General features: G+C 35.0%; 1 protein-coding gene across 2 annotated transcripts in view; it reads left to right on the forward strand.

The window, feature by feature from the left end:
• The window catches only part of LOC113503219 (bicaudal D-related protein homolog), a 128,399-nt gene that overhangs the window by 101,550 nt on the left and 8,656 nt on the right, over window positions 1-18,193 (forward strand). For both annotated transcript variants that reach the window (XM_026885111.1, XM_026885112.1), the window contains exons 3-6: window positions 1-156; window positions 415-588; window positions 6,956-7,199; window positions 12,708-12,928. In XM_026885111.1, the coding sequence (XP_026740912.1) occupies window positions 1-156; window positions 415-588; window positions 6,956-7,199; window positions 12,708-12,928 (795 nt within the window). The remainder of the gene's footprint in view (window positions 157-414; window positions 589-6,955; window positions 7,200-12,707; window positions 12,929-18,193) is intronic.

An 18,193-nucleotide genomic window follows, 5' to 3' on the forward strand; every position in this document is an offset into this window, starting at 1 on the left:
CGTGATGAGGAGAAAGCCAGTCTAATAGCAGAACTGACAGCCCAGAACTCCAGACTGACAGTCCAGCTGAAGGAGTCTTCAGCAACAGAAGCCAACCTGCTGGCACAGCTGGAGGGACTCAAGGACCAGTGTTCCATGAGGAAGACCAGTCTACAGGTGAAATATAGATCATATTGATATTGAAGTAGTCAATTAATGAGAAGAATAAATTGAGATATGATTTGCTGAACTTTCGGTCAGCTACGGTACTACTAAAAAAATGCTAACAAAATGATTTATTAGAACCAGTTTGATTTAATATTCTGAGTCTAAATGTCCCACTGTACGGGCAAAGATTACTTGTATTATACTCATTTTCTTCCACTTTTGAAGGCCCATAAAAATTTAGAAGCTAATGAATCGTTTCTCCAACAGGACCATGTACAAAGCTTAGAATCCTTGAAATCGGAGCTGGCGATGGTGACAGACAAGAAGTCAGACCTGGAGCGGAGGCTGACAGGCTCCCTGCAGGACAAGGAGAACCTCATGCAGCAGCTGGACGAGGCCAACGACAGGATCAGGGCGCTGGAGAGGCAGCTTAAAGAACAGGTAAGGAGATAGATAAGAGTACCTTCTTGGTCAATGATAAAGGCAATTTAGATTTTTTGTCGATATAATTTGAAGTACAAATAAATTAAAGGGGAGGAATTGAGAGAGCATGGACTGCAATGATTGAGTGAAATGTATACTATCTTTAAAGTGGTTGAAATCGACTTTTTCAAAAAAAATAAACAGAATTATAACGTTTACAGAAAGTAATTCTTAAAGAAGGTAGGTAAAGTTATTCATTTGACTAATAAAAAACTTATCTTGAGTAACAATATATCGCGATAAAAATGTAATGTAAAAAAATAATGTCAAGTCCATACAAAAATTCTAAAGCAAATAATAAAATAATACCAGCCTATAGACGTACCACTGCTGGGCACAGGCATCTCTCCACTAAAGCTAATTCATCAAATAAATAATGTTATACAAACTGTTTTACACAATACATAAAAGATGTTTCGAAGAGTTATGACGTGATTGTGTTGCAAATGCTCATTACTAAGAATTCAAACTGTCAAATTAATATTCTGTCTCATCACTCAAGTAATGTCTTTTAAAAACGATTGTTTGTTGTCTATACATAATATTACATCATTATATGAAGTAACGTGTTACAAACTTACATGGAAATTAGCTATTTCCGCGATGATTATTTTCTCTTAATGTCTTGTGAAATATTTCTTTTAAACATCAACTATTACTTTTTCTGATAGGACTTATGTTGAAAAGATTTTAATCAATAAAAACCTTCAATGTATCAATGGATTTAGACGGAATCGCCTCTCGAAAGTTGTAATAATAAAGAATATAAGAATCGCCGACCAAGAGGTCGAAAAAATATGTCCTAACAACAGCTGTTGCCCGCGGTCTCGCCCGCTAAAAATCGAAAATGATCCCACGGGAACTTAAAATTGGGATGAAAACTATCCAATTTGTATTCTGGTGATTAACTATCAGTGAACCAAGTTTCGTCTGAATCTGTCCAGTGACTTTTGCTTTCGCGTTTACAATATTTGTAAAAATACACAGTAACTACATCTGCAACTTTCGTGGTTATTACTAAATCATAAATATTTTCAGTCTTCATATTTCCACTTCATTTATTTCCTTTCGTAACCTCTAAAAATTAGTCTTCCGCTATTGTTGCTTTGGCTATTGAGTTTACTTTCATATCCTAATGATCTAGCATAAGCATTTTAATGTGATTTAAATCTGAATATGATTTATATTCAGACAGTGCTGCAATCGTCCCCAATGTCTTGACAAGCATAAGTTCCTTGATCAAGTATCAATTGATACTAATCTATCTTAATTATATTAGTCTGATCTAATCTTATTGTGACTGTATATGACTGTTTAGCAACTATGAAATGAATTTATTCTTTTATATGATAATGGTAACTTTGGTTTCATGTTATGACTATGCAATAACTACACTTGAATAATGTAACATTAAGTGAATGAGCAAAATCTTCTTTTACACTGTCGTTATGCTTATTACCTGTTGCCATATCGTCTTTTTTTGATCTAGCTGATGTTTTCTGTCAGGTATTCTTTCACAAGTTTAGAAATGTGCAAAAAGGTCTCAAATATAAAGTGTCAAGTTTTCTAAAAGTAGTGAAATTACGCCATCAAGATTTTAGTAAAACATTATATTCTTGTGCACTCTGTTCCTAGATAATTTATTTATGTTCATGCTACAAAAAAATCTTAATACCCTTCCAGTTATTTGCTTTTATATCACATGTGTCGAAATAACTCGACGTAATAATATGACATTTAAAATACAACAGATAGTTCCACTCATCTCAACGCTCGGCGCTATTTATGCGTGATTTTTTATTGAATATTTTATTTTAATTAAGTAAGAGCTAACAATTAGTACACTTTTATAGATTTAACACAGTGGACTTACATCAAAAGTACTATGAATCAGTGTATTACTGTGTTTGATTTAAATTAAATGATTCTATTAAATTTGCGTAATGAAGCTTTTAATTTGTGTGACAGTGAAACAAAAATGAAACTTTTATTAACAAAAGACGACGCACAATGGCTGACTTCTAGGCTACCTGCGGAAAAGGGAGCTCACCGCCTAGTTCAAAACATCACTGTGTGTTTACAAAAGTTATCTATACAGTGAGATGATTCGAATTAACTATACCTAAACTCTCACGTTTCTATTTTTTTTATATTGGGTATTCATTAAGTTATTCTTGCCCTGCATCTAACCAGGCAAGAGTCATGTCTAAATAAAGTGATAACATCCGTCCATTAAGTGATATGTAATTGATTTTATAAATTACTCTGATAGCAAACATTACCTATAAAACCGGCTTTTATAAGCCTCTGAGACCATCGCTGTTATTACGACTACTTAGATTTTCACTTTCTATGTTTTTATCAGCTGTCGATTTTATGTCGTTTTCAGAAAATAGATTAGTTGTTTATGCATCGAAAGTGTTAGATCAGTTATCATTAGCCGATCATTACATTTCTGCGTTCATTAGAAATTTTAAATGTGAGATCCAAGTCCAGTCTTACTTCAACAGAGACAGCATACAAACAGATCCAAATGCATTGATGAAAAAAGATTTTACACGTCATCAGCACATATTTCAATTATTCCCAAATTTGCTGCTAAAAAAGATTATTTAAAAGTATATGTTGTTTTTTTTTCCTGGACTTGAAAGACATGATCTCTGGCCTATCAGTATTTGAGATAGACACTTGAATCGAAAATTATAGCAATGTAGCAGGGATTGGAAGACTTTGGAAGGGTCAAATTAAAGTTGCCATAAATGGTTTTCTGTCATGGCTAGTCTAGTACATATGTGAGGGTTAGTAGTCACGACTTCAGCTGTATACCCCGCGCTAGCCATATTTCGGACAGACGCTTCCTCTTCTCATACGATGGACATACTGTAACAGTGAGCGTTTAACCTCAAACTATAATGATTATTAAAATGTATTGAACCAAGCAGAAAGTATTTAATAATTCAACTTAAATAGATTAGTTTAAGCTATCTCTTTAACAAAATGAAGCGACAGTGATAACAAGCAAACTTACAAAGCAAAATTCTTTCTAAATGAGAGACGATTTGAGAAAGAAGAGTCGAAATTGACATCGCATAGAAACCTTGTAATTTGGAACAGAGTAGAAAGAAGATCTACTATTTATAAAACCTTTTCTGACCACAGTTCGTATAGTTCTCTAGTTACGTAACTATTTCCTGTGGAATTTCCAATATAATCTAATTGTTAGAAATATCATCACTATAGTGTATGGCTTCGTAAGTACGTGCATGGGAAGTGCTCGATGAATCCACTCTATTACACAATAAGCCGTGTCGAGGGGTTGGACTGTGAACCTTGGTTACACTGGCAAGTTCGCGGCCATTTGCTGAAAAAGAAAATATTGTAGAACAATTTAAATATTTAAAACAAGAAGCTTCTGAATTTGGATGCTTTTAAAAGAGTAATTTGTGAAGTTTCTTGCCAAGTCTTCTTCATTTGAGTGGTATTTTGACACCGCGCACCTAGAATAATTATTGTAACGTTTTAAAAGTGCCTGTAAAACTTCCTTTTTGAAATAAAAACTTTTGATTTTGATGATTATTCTATTACGTTTAATTGAATTTAGAAAGTAGTGGTTCTCAATTTGATAATGTTATCTTTGTGTTTATGTTGCTCAATATTTTCCATACAGACTCTGTATGAATCTTGCCCAAAGTTTTCCAAAAATTTGGATTTATGATCCGGGATGCTGGTCCTGGTCAAGGATGATTCCATTTTTAAGTAAAAATTACCCTCACTACTCTTCTTTTTGTGTGGCTTAACACGACTTTTGCAAAATTCTCAAGTGAGCTGGTTTCCTCACGATAACCCTGGCCGCAGCTAAACCTAGATTTTGCAACCATATGACCAGACACGTCGAGCACAGTATCGAAAGTGAACAACATATACCATTCGTACCTTCATTCAAGCCTTATCGTGCGCCCAAAAATCTCAAACTTCACAATATCCGGCGGATTAGCCAAGAACAATGGACAGTAATTAAAAACTAATCTTACTCGAAGGCCACTTGTTGGGTAACTATGATCCATTCGAAACGGTCTTGTAAGCCCTTTATTTTTTAATTAAAAATATACGATGATGGTCATACAAAAATACGTGAAAAAGAATCATACAAGATGGAATTATTTTTTGCGTCGCGAGGGTTTCCATAAACATTCAAGTCACATGCACGAAGATGTCCAGGCTCAGGACAAGCATTCGTGCATCATACAACTGTTCCTCACCCCAACTCCTCGGCTATCAGTGCAGTCAAAAATCAATCATCATCTCTTGACTGATCGTTGCTGTTGTAAAAGCAAGATGGCGCACTACAATGCTCGTAGCACCACCCCGCTCTTATAACGACAAAAGGCATATTGAGAGATCTTCATCACCTAAGTCAGCGCAATGATATTGTGAAGCAAAGAGTATGATAATCAATGATATTTTAATAAATATTCATGGCAATGAAAATTACCTTTGAAGAAGACACTTACACATAATTTTGTCATAATAGCTGAGTTTTAAATACGTGTGAAGGTGTAGGTAACTACGTTAAATTTAAACTTTAATTAAACAAAACAAAATGTCAAAACAATATGCAAATGTTTATAGTATAGATTTATGGGGTTTATTTGAATGTCATAAAACCGAACCCAAACTAAGATGTCCGAGAAAACCGGACAAATTAACAATTGTAATGGTTAGTGACTGAAATTATTTTAGTGACAGTTTTTATCTATACTAATATATAAAGCTGAAGAGTTTGTTTATTTGTTTGAACGCGCTAATCTCAGAAACTACTGGTCTAAATTGAAAAATTATTTTCGTGTATATGAATAGACCATTCATCGAGGAAGGCTTTAGGCTATAAACCATCACGCTACGACTAATAGGTGCGAAGATACAATGGAAAATATGAAAAAAACAGGCCAGGTATAAATCATACCTTATATCTTCCACCCACGGGGACGAAGTTGCGGGCAACAGCTAAATAAGCAGAAATCACTACATAGTATAAAACAAAGTCGCTTTTTCTGTCATCATGTTGTATGTCCCTATGAACGCTTAAATCTTTAAAACTACGCAACGGATTTTGATGCGGTTTTCAACAATAGATAGAGCAATTCTTGAGGAAGGTTTTAGTGTATAATAAGTTTAGGTTTTGTGTAAACTGACAATATTTCAACGATATTAGTTAAACATGTCGGAAAAAATTAAGCCATTCGAGAGCTTTCCTCGAGAACGCTGCCAAAACCTTTTGAGTTACAACAATCTATGTATGGCGGGTTTGTACCTCTTTAATAAATCGACAAAAAAGTCCGCGGTGGTATATGTCTATCTTCCAAGGATAACCCACAATAACCATTTTTATGTGTTTTCTTAATACAGTAAAATTATGGGTTATGTACGAACCTATTTTTAACAATACAGTATTAATCCTTATCCAAATAAATAGTTAGTTAAATAATTAGTTAGATATATTATACATGTAATATAGAACAAAATTGCCTTTTACACTACACCATAAAAGTGAATAGGTAATGAGTTATCGTAATATTAAAATCTCCGCGCGAGAAATTAAAAATCGATGAAACGTAGCGAAGATATCGTTGGCATCTATATACTAATATACTTATACTAATATATAAAGCTGAAGAGTTTGTTTGAACGCGCTAATCTCAGGAACTACTGGTTCAAATTGAAAAAATATTTTTGTGTTGAATAGACCATTCATCGAGAGAGGTTTTAGGCTATATATCATCACGCTGCGACCAATAGGAGCGAAGAAAAAGTCATAACTTATATCTTCTAACCACGCAGACGAAGTCGCGGGCAACAGCTAGTAAAATATAAATTGCCAAAATGAATGTTTCTAGGAACCGTGTAATATTGGACGTGACAAATGCAGACAATTCTCAGACAGACATCACTTATTCAGGTGATATTTAACCAAGGTCCTCCAGTTGTTTTGTTTAAACACCTGTTCTAAACTGGTATTTGTTATTCAGTATGCGTTGTGTTGAATTATAATTTATTGTTTTATTTTCTTAAACTCTGTATTATATTACCTAAATCTTCTGAGGATAGAGCTAATACAACCAGAGTAAGCGCATATGTCTAATCTTAAATAATATAGAATCTAAGAATGATTAAATGATGCAACAGTTTATCCACGCGTATGTATCGGAAATGCCCACAAGTTTAGGACACAACGGAGTTTATCATTACTATAAAATTATATCTAAGAAATCTTCAAATTTTCGATCCATATAGTATCCAATTTTATAACCCTACCAATCATTCGCAGGAACACCTTTACCAAAACACACTTAAAGAACTGGAGCGCCTGCAGCGATCCCACGACACCTTAGCCGAGAGGATCGGCGCCCCAGACCCCATAGACACGACGGACACCGCCCGGTCCCTGCACGCGGAGATGGAGGCCGGCCCTGATGAGGACGACAGCTGGCTCAGGAGCGAGGCCATACAGGTGTACAAGGAGCTCAGGACGCTAGCCCTGCAGCTGAATACGGGGCATGATGATGACTCAGGTTAGTAGCTATGTGTTATGTATGTATATGTGAACTTGGTAACTGATGTTGGATTTTATTTATTACTAGCTGACCCAGCAAACGTTGTTTTGCCTAATGAATTTTTTCTAGTTGCATTATAAAAAAAATAAAAACAAACAATTTCGTCCGAAAGCTGAAATATTTTTTTTTTAGTGTGAGCAACCCTTATCACTTAAGGGTATGAAAAATAGATGTTGTTCTATTCTCAGACCTACCCAACATGTATATAAAATTTCATAAAAATCGGTCGGACCGTTTCGGAGGAGTACGGTAACCGGGAATTTTATATATTAGATTTCTTAATTGATGTATTTATAGAAGAAGTCCCTGAAGTCATTGAGTAAAAAGTATAGGGAAAGTACATCAAGTGCAAATGAGATAGTCGAATGTAACATGGTTTTAAAAATGAGACGCATTTTTATTGTCAAAGAGCACTAAATTGAACTGCGTTAAGTAAAACTGGACAAGTATACCTGTGATTCGTAAATTCTTCTTCATTTTCAGGTGTTCTTGTTAAAAATAATGACATTTTTGGAAAGCCTCTCCGATAAAGCAATTGTATTCACTAGCGACACCCTAATTTCAGGAGATCGATATTTTCTAAATTATTTAATATTAATTTTCAAAATAATCTAGTATGTTCTTGGAAAGAGTCATCTAGTTGCCATGCTTGAATTCCGTAACCTACATTAGTTTCCATGACCGACAATAGAACACTCGATTACGACATCTAGAGAAACCAGACCAAATCTTTATAACGGCGAAAACAATGCGTGATTTCTGTTCATGGTGTAATTCTAGCTCTAGACACATAACATGGTCTTCCTCATCACCCTGCCTACCCTCTACGCAATCTGCGTGATACATATCAATATCAATAAGACTACAACATAATGAAAGTTGCGTTCCATTGTCAATGGATATTCAACCTTATTTATATCACATTAAGGCTCTGGTACAAGTATTTCCAGTGTCATTGGATAATGAACCTTATTTGTATGGAGTTAAAGCTTCAGTACAGGTAGGTTGTAATGCCTAATAACCCCGAAAACTAGTTCAGACAACACGCAAGCACATCGATCCGTAATACTGCGTATTTGAATTATGTTTTTCATTTAACTAGTAGTGTATTCTCTAGAGGATGAGTGGTCCTTTCACTAGGCTAAGTAACCCCAGAGGAGGTTGAATTTACCTTATACAAAGCCAACAACGTTCTGTATAAAAAGCAGCGGTCAAATAAATGAACAAGAAGATGTGTTTTATATATTTTATAGTTCTTTATTGTAAATTTTTACTTAAAAGCGGCCTTCGATCAATAAAATCAGCTTTGGTCCACTCCTGGACTACGTCTGCCCTCAATCGCGTCAGACCACTTGGTGCTCTGCCTTCTGCATTCAGTCTCAGCGGACTAAAGAACGCTAACTACCTATTTACCACTTTTCTATAGTTCTCCGGTGGTTCCTGTCTCATAAAACGTTGTTTTTCCATAGACATGAGTTCTAGGGAATAAAAAACATGGGGGTTTGAAAAATAGATTTTGTCCAATTCTCAGAGCCTCACAATATTTCATGCAAATCGGTCGAACTGTTTCGGAGGAGTTCCATTTCGTACACCGTAATACAAGAATTTCATATAATTAATAGATTTCCAAAGCGTCAAAAATAGTCATCTTTATACCCGTAAAAGCAGGGAAACGTGCCCAGAAAGTTGGACAGCATAGCCGCGAAAAAGGAAGTCCAGCCTTTTGCTCACGGGTGGAGACATGCGGTTTTAATATGTTACCTCTCTTAAAGAAGATCACAATAATATAACGCCAATATACTGAATTATACCCTGAGTTATTACCGATGAACTCTTGATAAATATTAATGAGGGCTGTACCAAGCTATTAGCGTCATACGTCACAGACGAAGGTAAATGTTAAACATGACGTAGTTCTAGAATGACTCATATATTGGACGTTGTATTTGTGTTGCTCTGCGTAAATGGTACAATTTTCTTTGTTACGAATCGATTACTATTTATTAAAGTTAAATAACATACATAGCGTATACAGATATCCAATATAGTGCTAATATCGATTTGTAAAATTAATGGCCAATTGAAAGCAACGATATTCAGTCAAAGTCTGACACATCCTTCGGCTGAAGCAAAAGGGGACTCCCACTTTTGCTTTGATGTGGATTTGATGATTTCCCATCAAGAAAAGCCACTGTGTTTGTTAGTTTGATACCTTGAAAAATACAGCACGAACTGTTTTTGTATCCAATATGATTTGTATATTATTCTAGCTGCTTTATAAAATACGTCACTGTATTAGTCTTGACTTGATAAAAAGGTTACTATTAAATTATAGTTTTGGCATGCACCTACACAGCCGGACCACATTTATAATAAGTTATTATTAATTATAATATTGTTATTATTAATAACAACATATTCATATATCATCAAATGATAGACAATCAAAAGAAAACGTCTGCATTCTTCATCAGTTGCGGCGATTATTTAAAACTAGCTGTTGCCCGCGTGAGTTCGTCCGCGTGGTTAGAAGATATAAGTTATGATTTATATCTATCCTGTTTTTTCCACATTTTCCATTGTATCTTAGCTCCTATTAGTCGCAGCGTGGTGATTTATAGCCTAAAACCTTCCTCGATGAATGGTCTATTCAACACAAAAAGATTTTTTCAATTTGAACCAGTAGTTCCTGAGATTAGCGCGTTCAAACAAACAAACTCTTCAGCTTTATATATTAGTATAGATATAGATTTATTTAGTTAACATCGCTATAAATATAAAAAGTTGGTAAATAAATGGTGTAGGAGCATTTCGTACGCGGAATAACATAAATAACCGGGTAAATGTAGCCTCAGCTCGCGTGACCATTTGTAGGGCAACACACCATTACAACGCATAAACAGAAGTTCCATTCTGTACAAGTCATTAAAATCTATCATGACATTTTTTTTTAATGTCACGATCAATCAATTAGCATATTCACTACTTGCTTTTTTATTTCAAGATCTTTAATTCAAATTAAATATTTAAATAAATAATCAATTGAATTCAGTTTTCTTTGTGTCTTTTTTGATAATTGGATGAAATGTTTTGGTTTCTAATACATATTTTGCATATTTTTCATAAGATAACACTAAAATGATTTTTCGAAGTTTTGTTTAAGTGTAACAAGTAAATTTTGTTATTTCTAAATCCATTTAGGTACACGCATCATGTAAAGTTTCCTGTAACACATTAAATAAAATAGAATACTTCACAATCGATTCTTTTGAATACTGACATAATTAAATTGTTTGCGTATACACAAAACATGTAGAAAGATTTCAAACTATTGAAAATCACGATTATTTTGAGAGCATTAGGTCACTTGATGAACTCAACTATTCATTGGTATGATATCATCAATTTATGTAAAGCTGATCTTTACATTGTTAATCTGCAACTTTATAAAATAAATCTTGAATAAGGTTTTTATCCGACTACGTCTACAGGAACTTAATGTTTTCAAAGCTTTTTGGAGCTTTTTACTATAATTTATTCTTTATACATACCAATATTACCATGAAAAATAGTTATTCTATTATAAAACATAATATTTGTAATTACTTAGTTTTTCAGACATTTACTTTAGTTAAAAGAACACCCTACAGGCGTCCAGGTCTGTGTAGAATTATTTAAAAAAAAACCGAATCAAAATATACCGAAGAAAAAAAAACAATTAAAAGTTGTATCAAACTGGTTTTACTGCGTCACCTGTATAGTGTATGGTTCAGAATACGCAAGCCTGCAGACTACCGACCTTCACTGGTTCCTGATTCGGTTTGCGGAAACATAACAGATGATGTATTAAAACCATAACTATTCGATCCAAATCACGAATGTTTATGCGCGTTGTGATATGTTTATGGTCATTAGACTTGTGAAGTTACAATGTTACGTAGGATATCGGTTTGAGTGTTGTCTACTAATGCTATTCAATTTTATAACTACTGACGCCCCATTAGCCAATGATGAATTTCGTAAGTTTCAAACTGTCGATCTTTACCCAAAATGCGCAAGAGCAAACCGTCAAATATTTCAGATATTTATTATTTCGTCTTAGGTATTAGAAAAAATAAGGCAAGGCAAAGGCAAGTAAGATGCGTAAAATCTTACCACAATTCTTCAAATAAATGTTAGTGTTTGACAAAAATGTTATATACAAAAGACGAAATACAGTCAAATTGTAATTAACAGCTGTAAATTAACCTTACAAAGCGAATAAATCTGGCAAGTTTCACGGTGTATCCTTATTTTAGCAAGTTGTGAGTGTTGTGACCTCCAAGATGGCGCGGGTCGAGGTGTCATGGCGTACCATGCTCCCGCCCTATGACATTGTACCGTCGCTTGTTACTGAAAGTTACCCATATCGAACATACTAGAAAATGGCAAAGGTTGGAGTCTCTTTTGGAATTATTTCTGGCTTTTGTTTTTCGTAACTTATTCAGTGATAGCCAGTGGTCATAGAATTCTGCCCTGGATGTCGGAATTAAAGAGTTTCTTTGATGTATTCAATCTTGTTTTTGGCAAAGACGATAATTATGGTAAAACACGGATCACTAAATACTTAAATGTAATTTTTAAGTGTTAAATCGTACCTAACGGGTATGAAAAACGATAATTTATAGAATCGCAGATTTAGCAAAAGCACTATTCAATTAAACATTTCTGTAGGGCCCGCCAAAAAACACCCTTTTCAACCTCAGTACAAAACCCCGCTATTAAAACTACACCGCAAGGTTCAAGTCATTGAATCTAACGTACTAAAATACATCGTGAACTATCCTCAGATCACAACACCTCGTTACAAACACTTCCTTACTGATGCGGCGTGGACAATACTCTAAATTGCCTCTCTTTATGAGAAAGTGGCGGTGACAGAGAAAGTAATGTCATTTACAATATAATGTTATATTTTCCTGAGTCAGTGGAGATGGGTGTGAAATTAAACGCAAATCTGATTTTATTATGGAAGTTTATTGACCTTGTGGACTAAAACATCCGTTAGATGATTCGATAGGACGATCTGTTTTTATCATCCTAATTGTGAATGTTATTTTTTTTATTTCTGAGACACGTTTATTATCTCATTTATCGGTTTGCATTATTATCTTGCTGATAAGTTTAACCAATTTAATTATACATATATGTTAGGTTTCTCCACCTTTCCGGCATAATAACAACCGATATCGAGAGAATTTTTCTACAGTATTTTATACGCGCTGACCCATACATATTTGGTCGGGGGTATTGTATTCGATATTATATCCATCACCTATGATACTAAAAAGAAGCACGTAGCCTTATATGTATTAGTAAATTTTGTTTCAAAATCAGTTCATGACCATCATTACCATCACCTTACCTCTCTATAACATAAGTGTACTCATTACTTTATATATAATTTATAGTATGTATTTGTTGTAGGTCTCCACTCAGACCTATCGCTGACGTCACTGGACGGCGAGGAGGGCGAGACGTTACGGCGCGGGGCGCTGGCCGCCGCATGCGCAGACGCAGTCGCCGCGTACGCGACGCTCGAGGGATCCCGCGTGAGGGACTCTATCGCCGCGCATGCGCGACGCGCGCTGGAGCGGGAGCGACAGATCGATGAGAAGAATGAAATCATTGCTGATCTCTCGTCTAAGGTCAGTATTTAATCTTTACATTATCTCTTTTCTTAGGATGGATGCAACATTAATGAGCGCCGTGGCCATACCGGCGCCGGCAATGATTTGTTTTATCGCTTGAAAATTTTACGCACGCGGCGCTATATATTATGTCGTAAGCTTTACAGCTCGAAAAAAAAACAAAACGGGAAGCAGTAATTCGAACACAAGTTATTGAAGACATGGTAAATGGAACTTGTACTAAAACCTGATAAGTAACAGTACATCCAACTGTATTCACAAGACTAGCTCAGTAAACTAGGATACTGAAACCATCATCCATTGTGTACAGCCCGTTAGTCTACGTCACGTTACCCCATAGATCAATAGCTGTCGATTTCATCGATACAGTTAACTTTCGATGGCAATGCATCGGTTACACAGTTACTGCACGGTAAGCCAATTGAAATACCGTTTGTGATCTAAACCGATTCAGCGCGAAATCGATTTGGTTTTAGCTGGCAGTGATCCGTGGTTTCGTTGAGTGCTGCACGATAGCTTTTGTTATGTACTCGAGAAGTCACACGTGGATGTGGTAAGTGGAGTGAAACGTATCTTAGCAGGTGATCAGTGATAGACAAACGTTGTTCAATAATCAGTATTTGGAATATTCTATTAATAGTCAGCAGTATGTACCTGGGACAGAAATTCGGAAGATGAATATTTATCCACATTACCTACAAAAACTTTTATAAGGAAAAAATATCTGGCAAATAGAAAAGCCAAAATCAAAAAAAATGGATCTCCGAATCAATCATGATACTTCATACGATGTGGTAGCTTACTTACAAAATAAGCGTCAAAATATGAGGTAAATAAAGAAAACCTTTCATCAATAAGTCAGGACGGGGAGACCTCTAGTATTATTCAAGTAATTGTTATTCTTTCTAACATTTGTGTCGCTAATTTTGTCGTGCAAAAGTCAAGGGTATATGAATTAGTGAAACGTGATCGTCTAATCGACTTACAAGGATTATCCTGGGGGCTTTAAGTGGTTTCTTCAGTCGCCAGACCTAATAGGATTCCAAAGAAATTTATCTGACACGTGTCCCGAAACTTAAATTTTCCTTTGAGAAATGCTTTATACATATTTATAAGTTATCCTAGACTTTTATGTCTTACCATCAAAAAACAAGATATTTTTTTTAGGTACAGTAAAAATTATTTACATAGCCACCTAGTTCTTGACAAAAACCAAGAATCTATTTAATTACTAACAAGTTTTCAAAGTATTTTTCTTAGTAAAAAGAATAATCGGTATCATAAGCAAAAAGAAGCGTGCCCAAGAGATGCTAGAGGTAGTTTCACCGGAATGGGAGCAAATGTTATGAAGTAAAACCTCCTTGCAGATCCCAACTTTTCCTTCCAAACAAACTGTCTTCTGCCTTCCAGTCTTTTTTACATGCAGTTATCTATTTGAACACTTATTTTACTGACTTTTTTTTTATAAAGAAATCATCTAAACCAAACATAACACGAGCTAACTCAGAATTCCAATTACAACTACATAACCACTTTATCAATTCGCTAGATTTTATCACGAAATGCAATTAGCAATTAGTAATGTGAGCTGGCAATTGAATAGTCTGCAACGCTTCATTGCGAATTCAAAGATTGGTATCAGAATTTAATTAAGTTCTATAGAATCTGATTAGGTATCCAATGTATTCATGAAGTATGTAATTAGGTATTGCAGTACGCGTGCGACTCCATAAATCTTGTTGTTGACGTGAGTATAATATAAAATTGACTGTTTTATAAGAGGGAAGAGGAAAAAGGGGTCTTTTCCGTGCAGTAGAACAGTTCAGGTTTAAATAATTACTGAATCGTTAGTTACATTAAGCTGTTAGGTTCCAGTGATAATAGGGATGTTTTAAAAGTGTATTCAGTCTTGTTAATCATTTCCAGCGAAATGGTTAAGGGATATCTATCTGTATATCATTCCTTTTCTAACCTCTAACCACATCAGTCTTATTAGGACCCGGATGACAAACTTTTGTTTCGCATCCTGTTTTTCATAATTCCCTATTACTTCATGACCTTGGGCCTTCATAGAGTGTATCAAAATAAAATCAAAATCAAAATCAAAAGTTTTTTTATTTCAAGTAGGCCGCTTTCCAGGCACTTTCAAAAAGTTAAGGTGATGGCTCTAGTTGCGCGGTTCCAAAGTGTCACTCTTATGGAGAAGAACCGGCAAGAAACTCCATAAGTTACTCTTTTTATTATGTTTATGCAAGAACAGCGTAAAATAGTAAAATGATAAAAAAAAATATAATAAATCCAACAATCCAAATTCTACTGGGGTTTACACTGTTGATGCATTTACAAGGCAAGACGAGCAAAATGAATATTTTACATACATCAAATAATATGTAGTCCTAATGATTTCATTAGGACTACATATTATTAAGGATTTCCTTAACAGGAATGTCAAGGCATGTCAAAACCTTCAGGAATGAAGACGTGGAAACTAATAGTAGCAAGTGAGACAAAATTGATCTAGTCGACCACCAGGGAGGCCACATGTACCGAGACAATACTAAGACCAAGCGCGCTTATCATCTACATAATCACTAATTTTATAATAAGTTTTATTAATCAGCATCGATTTCACGGTCATTTTGAACTTGCTAAAAGGTAAACAAGTAATATTATTAGGCAATTTATTATAAAAACAAATAGAATTCCCTAGGAACGATTTAGTATTGGTTTTAGATAACCTAAATCTTGGAACTGTAAACAAGTAATATCATCTTCTCTTGCAATCGTGATCACACCAGGCTATCTTAATAATGGCAAAATATATGTTGACCACTTTCATATTACAAATATTACCTATAAACAGCCAGAAAGTGAAAATTGAATTCATTGCATTTGATCGTTTTGGGTAGTCTCGTATTATACTTGTGATATTATTGGTTTCATACGTATGGTTGTGTAACTGGTTAAGCTTCTTTGCTGAAGTGTTGTGCAAGAATGCTTTGCTGAATGCAATTTGAACGTCGATTTTATCGATTGGATGGCGCCGTTTGGGTCATTTGACATAAGTAGCTGCTTAGATCGGTTTTTGGATAAGATATTCTAACTTATTATGACAAGTGGGGGCCCCTAGGCAGATCTCTTTTTTTCTTTGTGGAGGTGTAGTGAATGGCTAGTACCACTTATAAGATACTTCGTTAGGAAAATAGAAGATTAAGCTTGTTTCGCATGTTATCTTAAAACCTACGCTTTAAAATATTCCTAAGTGACTTTACAATTCTGATAATAATTTGAGTTTCGATTAAAAACATAGGAAAGAGAAACAGTCCTTTTTATAAAGGTTTATAATGCAGTTATGCTTGACTTTGTCATAATACGAGCTTTGAACTTAATGCAAAACAACTTTCGCCCCATTACCGGCCAAGTATGGTGCAACCCGATACACAAAACATTAGCTGTTTTGATCGTTTTAACGATAGCCAATAAAGCCGTATCAAATTCAAGGTTAGGCCAAAAACGAGAAGCCATACCACCCACTTACACCCACGTAACGGCTACTAGTTTCAACCACTTGAGACAAATAATTTTGAACGCACTCTCTTTAAGAGGATCAATCTGATGTTTAACTTACAGGCTACAGCTGCGACCATTCTAATCACAATAAAAATTTTCAGCGCTTTGAGTCATTCGTTGGTCTTCTAAAATAGAACAAATGAATACACAACAATATTTTTTTTTAAGACGACTCCCGCAGTTAGGAATAAAATCCTTGTGTCGCGGGGACAGACTTCCAGACTTAGACTGAGTCGCTTGTAATGTCTTATCGAGTAGGCAGTGACATGAAGTATTTTGCAGTAACCATTAATTATTTCTAATTTCTTAAATTTACCATTCATACCAGTATGAAATTATAATATTCGTTTTCTCTAAACGTAACTGAGGCATTTAATTATGTTAATTGTTTTGAATTAAAATGTGTATTGTTACATTTAAGAGAAAATCAAGGAATCATGTGGGTATCTACTAACAGAAAAGTGAAAAGAATAGCATCAATCATCTTTTTCTTTAAATCACAGAAGTTGTTTTTTATGCAGCAAAGATTACATTTATGATTTTTGTATATGAATTCAGAGGCTAGACAACAGAAGGATTTATGACTGATCTGTGGCCCAAGATATCAAGAAATCGGCTATCACGAACAAAAGCAATCAAAATAAGTAGCCAAACAATCTCAAAAGTATACCCATAAATTATTCGTCTTGAAACCTAGTACCTACATACAATCTAAGCTAGCGATCTAGACTGCAAGACGCCTACCACTACCGCCTAAAGTAAAACTATTGCAGTGTGGGAGCGAGACCGCTCTACAACGTCTAAAGCGCGCTCTCGCTCCCTCATCTGCAAAGGTCTTAGTTTAAAAGTTGTAGGTAGGTCTGGCAAACCGCATGGCGTGACCCTTGTGACGTCAACACACGTCATAAGGTTAACGACCTCACTTGCTCAGTCAGCTATTTTGAAGAATATCGCGTTTTTTAGTCACATTAATTTCCATTGGCATTTATAGTCCTTGTTTATGTTAAGTGGGGTCAACTGTACTGGTGCGATGTAATGATGGGTCAAGTTGGGTGGTTTGAAAATTTTTCATGTTGATTAAGGAGCTAGATAGTCTAGCTTTTTATAGGGTTGTTTAGGGAGTTTTCTCCCAATCTTTAGATGCGAATATGCTTTGTTTTTGTGTTAGGTAAATATCTCTTATTTGACAGGCATTCAATCGCAGCAGCTTGATACGAGTTTCCTCCAATTTGCCACTTAGCCACTTTTTTGCTACTAAATAAGGACCAACTCATTTTGATTTCAGTCTGACAAAGCTTTTATCTTTGTGCCATCGGTCAATCTTTATCGCATATCTTTCACAATCATTAGATAATGATCTGTATTTCTTAACAGCCTCTTATTTCACCTGGAGATAATCAACCCGTAATTTTCGACAGCCACAGCGTTTACAAAGCTCATAATCCACACGCTTTCAACACCATAAACTTTGTGCACACTCTAATGTATCCATAGCCTTATAACAAAGAGATTTACTTTATACGCGTACTTATAATTATGTATTAAGGCTAGTTCACACATTAAGCTATGATCTTCTAATGTGTGAGTAACATGCGATAGCCCACTTTCTTTTTTTATTTGGCCATTTTATACGGCCTAGATTATAATGTTGTTATTGTTCTTTATTCTTTGAAATTCGATTGTGTTGCCAAT

This window comes from Trichoplusia ni, chromosome 18, assembly GCF_003590095.1.
Source record: "Trichoplusia ni isolate ovarian cell line Hi5 chromosome 18, tn1, whole genome shotgun sequence".
In the NCBI taxonomy this organism is placed as follows: Eukaryota; Metazoa; Arthropoda; class Insecta; order Lepidoptera; family Noctuidae; genus Trichoplusia; species Trichoplusia ni.